The 7,701-nt window shown below is 47.4% G+C and overlaps 1 protein-coding gene across 2 annotated transcripts in view; it reads right to left on the reverse strand.

Moving 5' to 3' along the window:
• Window positions 1–80: 80 nt before the first annotated feature.
• COQ9 (coenzyme Q9) overlaps window positions 81–7,701 on the reverse strand; it is an 8,631-nt gene continuing 1,010 nt past the window's right edge. The window contains exons 2-9 of one of the 2 annotated variants that reach the window (XM_010583168.1): window positions 6,952–7,117; window positions 6,203–6,338; window positions 5,704–5,846; window positions 5,349–5,433; window positions 4,169–4,273; window positions 2,038–2,193; window positions 1,578–1,631; window positions 81–200 (exon numbers count right to left, since the gene is read on the reverse strand). In XM_010583168.1, coding sequence (XP_010581470.1) covers window positions 165–200; window positions 1,578–1,631; window positions 2,038–2,193; window positions 4,169–4,273; window positions 5,349–5,433; window positions 5,704–5,846; window positions 6,203–6,338; window positions 6,952–7,117 — 881 coding nt within the window. In that variant the 3' untranslated portion in view covers window positions 81–164. Of the gene's footprint in view, window positions 201–1,448; window positions 1,632–2,037; window positions 2,194–4,168; window positions 4,274–5,348; window positions 5,434–5,703; window positions 5,847–6,202; window positions 6,339–6,951; window positions 7,118–7,701 lie in introns of those variants that run through there. The other variant, XM_010583160.1, reaches the window with a different exon arrangement.

The raw sequence follows: 7,701 nt of genomic DNA on the forward strand, positions 1-7,701 counted from the left end.
GGACCCGCCCGGTCCGTCCCCGCCCCGCTCCCCGCTCCCCGCTCTCCGCCGCCGGTGCGCCCCCAAAAAGAGTCCGTGCCAGGCTGGGGTACGGCTTTATTGGTGCCGGGGAAGGGTCGGGCGCGGCCCGGCCCGGCGCCGCTCCTCCGCCGTCGGTTCCTTCCTCACCGGCGCTGGTTCAGCCCCGCCAGGTTCCTGATCTGTGGGGCAGAGGGAGGAGGGGGTTCAGTACCGGCGCCCCCGGCGAAAAGGCACCGTGAATGCCGAGGGGGCGGACAAAGGTCGCCCTGGATCCAGCCCCAGCACCCCCCCCCGCCCGCCCCCGAGCTGAACCCGCTCTCTCGGTCAGTGGGCTTCAGCCTGGTTTTATTTCCGTGGCCGCACAGACCCCGACAGAGAATTTAAGCCCCTGATGAGGCGTGCAGGTTGCTCGTCCGTTTTGCAGAGACCTGCAGAGCTCAGCACACCCGTACAGCGGCTCCACCCTTGCCCATGGGAGCTCCAGACCGGTTACCCCTATAGTTAATGTACTGGGATGATTTTTGCCCTAAAACCAGCTGGCTGCAAACCACCCCGCATGGGAAACAGTCTAGTAGTTCCTCCTGTTCATCTGCGCAGTGGGTCTGCTGCAGGGACAGACTAAACAGCTGGTGATGGGAGACATCCCAGACCCGAGCCGCAGGGATGAGAGTGTCGTGCTGAGGTACGAGAGCATGGACAGAGCACCGGGATTTATTTCTCTAGTGGAGGATCCTTTTGGCATAGGCAGGTGTGAGAGCAGAGAGAGGCTGAGAAACACAGAAGTTACAAAACGATTCTGCCGTAACCACAGGGGGAAGGAAGTGGGAGAAATTCTTGAGAACTGCTTCGTACAGTAAAAATTATTTCTCATTTACGTTCCAGCCTGTTTGTCTTGTACTGGTACAAGGAAAACGTTTTTCTGGTAACAAGGAAATCACTTTGCTGCTAAATGCAATGGGAATTGTCCAAAAATAGAATCACAGGGAGGCCCTGAAGCCCTTCAGAAATCATTCCTGAGTACAGAAAGGATTGTTTTGTATCCCAGAGGAAGTGCAGCTCCCTCTGCATGGACACAAAGCAGTCCAGGATGCTGCCAATATGTGCATGAATTCTTGGAAGGACACTGCAGTCAGCTGAAACAGCTTGAGGAAGTCACCCCACTGTGGCTCAGGGACAGGTGCCACCTCCTGTGTGCCCACGGGGGCATGCACCTTCCGTCAAGATCTCCAGCACGGGGACTGGCAGAGGAAGAGATCTCATGACAAGCGATGGAGAACAGTTGTATTTATTCTGATTGCCAGTCTCTCATCCCTAAAGCTCACCCTGCACCTTCAGAGTTAAATTTTTTATGCTCTATTACAAGTTCTTTCACCACAAAACAGTGAATTAACCCCAAACAACCCAGAAAATCATCCTGACGTGTAGTTAAGTTACAAAAGACAATTCTCTTTCATGCCATCTTATAGATTTGGGAGGAAAAACATGCTGACATTCAGCATGGAAGGGAAGAGAAACAATTCTGCCCTTACAGCCCTGCTGGTTTCAGCATTACTTACAGTAACCGCAGCTCCCATCAGGCCCTGGACAACTGCTTCTCCGGTTGACTGTACCTAGGAGACACAAGGAGAACATGACCTTTGGCTTCTGCAGTTACACTTATGGCCACCCAAACAGAGACATAATGCACAACAAACATTTATTTGCTACAGAAAGGTGCTGACAGAAGCCAAGCACTGCAGACAAATGATAGCCAGAGATAAGAAGCGCGGAAGAGATTTCCTGGGAATATGTGTCTCCTAGCCATCGGGCCAGTCTGACAAAGAGTGCGCCTACATATCATTTCACTAGAAAATAGGTGTTTATTTATGTTGAACCGAAGCATTTATGCAATCACCCGCCAATACAAGGTAGTCTCTCAGCAGACGTGTGGCCTGCGTGACTGAAATGCCAGGTCTGCCTGCATTTATATTTGGGGAGAAGGGGGACACTGTGTGTATACCTTGCCTGTAATGTTACCTGATTAGCTGTATTGCCCATGTTCATGGCATCAGCTACTCTGTTTTCCAGGAAGCGCCAAGTGTCCTCAAAGTCAGGGGATGAATCCTGCATCATCACCAGTTCAGTGGTGTTGTAGATGCCAGTGAGCACAGCCCGACGAGTGTACCAGTTGAACTGCAAGGGCATGAAATGAGAGAGAGAGAGAGAGAGAGAGAGAAAGGTGTGACCTGAACGCAGATCAAGAATGCAGCTCACAAACGTAGACAGGAGAACGGCAGAGGAAAATAGCATACCGACTGCACATTCCTTTCCCACTTAAACTGTATAAATCGTCTCTGTGATGCAGTGGGCCTCCAGCCAACACTGACATCTGACAGCACAGCTGCTCCCGTGGCACCAGATAGAGGTCACAAGTACGGTGTCTAAAACTGCTGAACAAAATCCCCACCACCTGCTTCTGGTTGCAAGCAGGCACCTGCAGCAGACAGCAAGGAATTCTCCCTTGCTCAGCTAGCCGGCATGCACAGCGAAAGAGTTCATCTTTGCTTCATGGACTGCTATCAGGCAATGCAAAGCTCTGATTCTAGATCTGATTAGATAAGAAACAGCTATATTTAGTATTGAACTTCAGCTGCAGTTCACATCAGATACAAGCGTGAAGAAAGGGAACAGAGGACAGAACTGTACAAGACATCACACAGAGATACCCCTTTCCCAAATCCTATCATTGAAATACCAGTACCGCCTGCTGAATCACTAAATCCACCAGTACACTGCTGGCAGCAATGCTGTAGGATGCACTACAACAACAGGTTACACAATGCAAAGATGCACAAATAACTCAAACTTTTCAGTTTTTCCAGTTGCACTTGAACCACTGGCAGACAAAATATATAAACATTTTTAAAAACCAGTTTTCAACTTCATTTGCTGCTATTACCTAGAAAAAATACTGGTTGTTCCATTCACAATTACAAAGCAAAAGAAAAATGAAAACACAGGCCTTGATTTTGAAGACAATAGTTGGCTCAAAAGCTCTACTTTCTGCACCACAACCTGCAAGCTTTGACAAGGGGAAAAACATGAGGGATGCTGCTACTTGCAACTGGATCTCTCAGGTGCCTGAGACCAAACTCCTCCTGCTCAAAAAAAAAAACACCTGAAGGGGTCTTGGAGGCATAGGCATACTCTGTTGAGCTCCTGGCATTGTGAAGAGGGCTCCACTGTGAGTGACATTAAACCCTTTTACTGGGAAAGAGGGAGTGGGGTCAGCACCACAGCTTCCCAAGAAAACTCACGTAACTGGTCGGAAGGTGCAAACAAAAGAGAAACTTTAGAACCTCTCCTAATCCCTACGTTGGTGAGGAGACTTTAGGAGCAGCTCAGTGCAGACACTGACTCTTGACCTGTTGATTTGACTTTCATAACCCGTAAAGGACTTGCAGTTCCTGGTGTAATCATAGTCTTTCAGTTCTCTTTTGGTTTATTCCTTTAATTTTTCTGTCATCTTATTTATTTTTCTCTGCAGTAGCTTCTCTTTTATACACAGATAAAAGAAGCTTATTAAAGTAGTTTTTTAAAATGGCTCATTTAGCTTTTGCCATCTCTCCTTACATCTATATGAATTAAAGTAATTTATTAATTGCTTTAATTAAGGTTATAATTTTCTTTTATTTCCTGCCAGAAAGATGAAAGCTTTAATAAGCTACTGGTATTTTTAGGTAGGTTCTTTAAAGGTTTTCAATTCAAATCTGTAAATGCTACTGCTGGTGGAAGAGACAGCTGCTTTGAACGAGACACGCTGCTCGCTCACTGAATACTGGATCAACTTCTTAGTCTCAAAATCTCAACAATTTTGTCTGTGTCTTCAGAAAAAAAAAAGGAGCACTTAAAAGAGTCTAGGAAAGTAGGTCCTTTTAATTTCCACTAATTCCATTGGCACTAATTTGCATTTAGTCCCATTGGCTCCTACATCTCTTTGGAAATGAGACTATAGCTTATAAGGACCCTTGGGTGCTTCTGAAAATGTCTTCCTCGTTCAACAAATGGATCATTTCAAGAAAGACATGGCCTGACGTGTACTTCAACCCATCATTTTGCTGAAGTGCGAAGGGTAGAACCAGCCAGTCTGCAAAGCACAAAGACTTACATCTGTGGACTGGTCTCCAGCATACTGCCATATATCATCGATCATGCTGGTGAGGAGGTTGAGGCTGGAAGGGATGTTATGCGGGAGCAACAGGATGCTCAGAGCCTGCAAAGGCAACACACAGATAAATGGGAGAGTTGAAGAGAGAAGGACATAATAATAAAGCAGACCAACAATGCTCTGCTCTGTTATCTTTTCCCTGCTGCTGCTGACTTGCCACTAGGTCCCAGTGACAAGTCCTCCCACCCCTTTTCAGCTAGCAACAGTCCTTCCAAGCAGCAGGATTTGCAGGGAATATACAGTGCGGCAGCCAAGCTCAGGCCTCGGCCTGTACTCATGCCCAAAGCTCCCCGTTCAGCTCGAACGCCACTGTGCTGTCTCTCCCAAAGTGCCTCTCCAGGCACAGAAACACAGCACAGGATGAGCTGACTCAGACTTATGCTGTGCCCCTATGGGAAGGGAGTCAAATTTCTCATTTCTCTGAATTTGACTTTGAACTCAAAGCAGCTACCAAGGGCAGAACAGCCAGCCATAATGGCACTACTGGGATCTTGCAGCCTTTGAACATAATAACACAATGCCAGAGAGTCACAAACCACCCACATCCTTCAGAAGACAAGTTTTGTTAACCTGGAACAAAAACACGAACCCGTCTTCTCTTTCTGCAAGGAGCACTGGATTCAGCTGCCCAGAGGCCAGCAGTGAGTCTGGACAACAGAGGCTGACTTTGCAGCCAAAGGTTGGGAACATTTTGCTTGTTACTCTGCCCACAATTCAATTCCCTTCCCACCCTGGAATGAATGGCTTGAGACTTAAATCTGAATTTTTGATCATGGAGCCCTCTCAGTTCACAGACCTATCCTCAGGTTGTCAAGGGTTTGTCATTTGCACACCAGGCAGGCAGTTTCTTGCTCAAAGCAGTAGTTCTGCATTTCCAGGTGTCAGGAAAGACCGGTGCAGCCAGAACAATGCTGCAAGCAGCCTGACTTGCAGTGACACTGCAAATAGGACTGAGCAGAGACATAGGTTATCCCCTGGGGATCCCAGATGGGTGGAGTGAACAATGGAGAGGTTTCATTTACAACCTTCAACTACTCTGGTGGAGAGACTATGTTGGAAGGCCACAGAGTGTTTAAAATACACACAAAAAAAAGAGACAGTCTTGATATTCATTTTATACCTGGGGCCATTTCTCAATATATGGAATCAGCATCCTCAGTCTGGCTTCCACAGCATCTCTCAGGAATTGATCTGTAGGCTTCTTCCTGAGTAAAGAAAAAAAAACAAATATGAAGAACATCCAAGTTAAACTCAATTCTGAACATGAAAGATCAATCTCTTGCCTGCCTCAGCAATAGATATGCAAAGTATTATGTATCCTTCATGCCTCTGGTCCAACTCTCTATCTGGGAAGGTGGTTTTATTTGGGTAAATTACATTTTTTACTTAAAAGCATCTGTGTCCCAGGTGCCCTCTCTGTCTATCCAGTCCCCAAAGTCTGCCAAGGAAGATGTCTTTTCATACCCAATACTCACTCTGCTTTGCCCAGCTGCACTAGTTTTTGTTCCTGCTCCAGCAGCTCAGACAGCTTGGTGTTGCACTGAGACACAAAGTGTAGGATCAGTTCACTGCCATCACTGTGAAACATCCCTGCAGCAGCAACAGAGAGACCCAGGGTCTGTAGGGAAGAAGGGAGAAGCACAGACCGGCTCATACACTGCTAAGCAGGATCCAGGTAAGAAAAACATCTTTATTTCATGAATGAAGTTATATGAATTTAAACAAAGCAATGCTGCATTAAAAAGTGCTTCCTGTACATGTTTTCCTCTCTTTAGGATTACTACTCTATATCGTGCCTTAGTTTAACTCTGACAGGGTGATCCTGTAGTAGCTGGGACACATTCCTGCCCAGTAGCATTTGCTGACTAGGGTGCATCGCCCAAGAGTATGTGGGGGAAGCATGCAGGCCTGGCTGTCTTTGGACTTCAGCTCCATCCAGTTTTCAACTGGTTTGTTGCTTCTCTCCCCACATACCTTGGCTCCCTCTGCAATGGCTTCTGCAGTCCAGCCATGTTGAGGCACAAACTCCAGCGCCGCTGTGAGGATTCGATGCTGCAGCTGCTCCTCGCTCTCATAGTCCTCAGACTCCTGGCCGCCCTGGCCAGTGTAACTATGAGAAGGTATTGTTACAGTGAGGGGAATGTCACCATCAAACATCAGCAACCTGGACTCTGCCACTCACTCACTGCCACTGCTGTGTGCAGGCACACTTTGAGATCTGCTTACTTGGTATAAATCTCACCTCCTCCTGTAAAATCCTTCCCTTTCCAGAACAAGGATTCTCAACGAACCTTTGCCATAAAAGAAGAGAAAAATAAGGGAGGGCTCAATCTAGGTGCCTACCTGGAGACCAATCAGCCTCAGATTCCCCCTCCTTTAAAAAAAAGCTAAAGTATGAGATTTTCCAACTGGGGCTTTATAGGTATAGGCATATGGACAACATATTGTCCATATTTTGTGTAGATTTACACAAAAATCCAGAAGTGAAGGCTTGCACTTTGCAGACCAGAGAGGTTCCCTCTTGAAAGCAAGTCCCATACTGTCTCCACGGCGGACAGTGGAATTTGTACTGTCACAGCAAACCAGCTCTCTAGCTGCTGCAGTCTAAAGCTCCATTAACTCTGGATCTCGTTGTCTCCGAGCTTCAGATGTGAGTTTCAGGAAAGCAGAGCCTTCCGATCCCGCTGTCAGCAGGACAGCGCTAGAAATAGCTAGTGAGTTACCTGGGGCGAGGGCCCTGAGGTTCCTTTTCAGGCTGGTGATCGGTTGGATGTGAATCGAACTGCTGCTGAGAAGATGCCAACGGCTCCTTCTGCTCATCGGAGACTCTCCTCAGCACGGCTGAGGCCTGGAGAGCACGCTGTGGTTGGTAGAGCTGGCACCTGACCACTGGAAGGGAAACCAAGAGAGTCAGATGTCTCCTTCCAGCAAGAGTAAGCACAGAAAATTAAGGTGAAGAAGAGAGCTGCGGCAAACACAGCTGTAAAGAACAGAAATTTGTAGAAACAGTCTTTTTTTACACTTCCAAGAAGCGCCCCTCTCAGCTGAGCTCACATTCACTTGATGAAAATAAAGCGAAAATGTTTTGTGAGGAAAAGAACCTCGCAGATGGCACGCACTGCAAATAGAAAGGGGTTTCCCAATCTTGGACTGGAAACCAGGCATGCAAACATGCCCTGACTCCCCTGCAGCATACCCTCTCTCCTTTTTGGTCCCTGATGAAGGAGAGGAGCTAGAGGGAGGCGCCGACCCCTGAGCTCGGAGCAAGAGGCGAGTAATACTCCGGAGGGCGAGCAGTCTTAATAGATACAACACGCTGATCACGCCGTGTGTTTCTCAGATGACTCAAGGACAACGCAGCTTTCAAGTACAGCTACTCTTTGAGAATTTTTGATTTCACTGCAGCGAGGTTTTGGGTTTTTTTAATAAGCTTGGGTTGCGTGGCCCACACTTTCCAAAAAACTCACCATCAA

The sequence above is a fragment of the Haliaeetus leucocephalus genome, unplaced genomic scaffold, assembly GCF_000737465.1.
Source record: "Haliaeetus leucocephalus isolate CR32 unplaced genomic scaffold, Haliaeetus_leucocephalus-4.0 Scaffold92, whole genome shotgun sequence".
NCBI lineage: Eukaryota > Metazoa > Chordata > Aves > Accipitriformes > Accipitridae > Haliaeetus > Haliaeetus leucocephalus.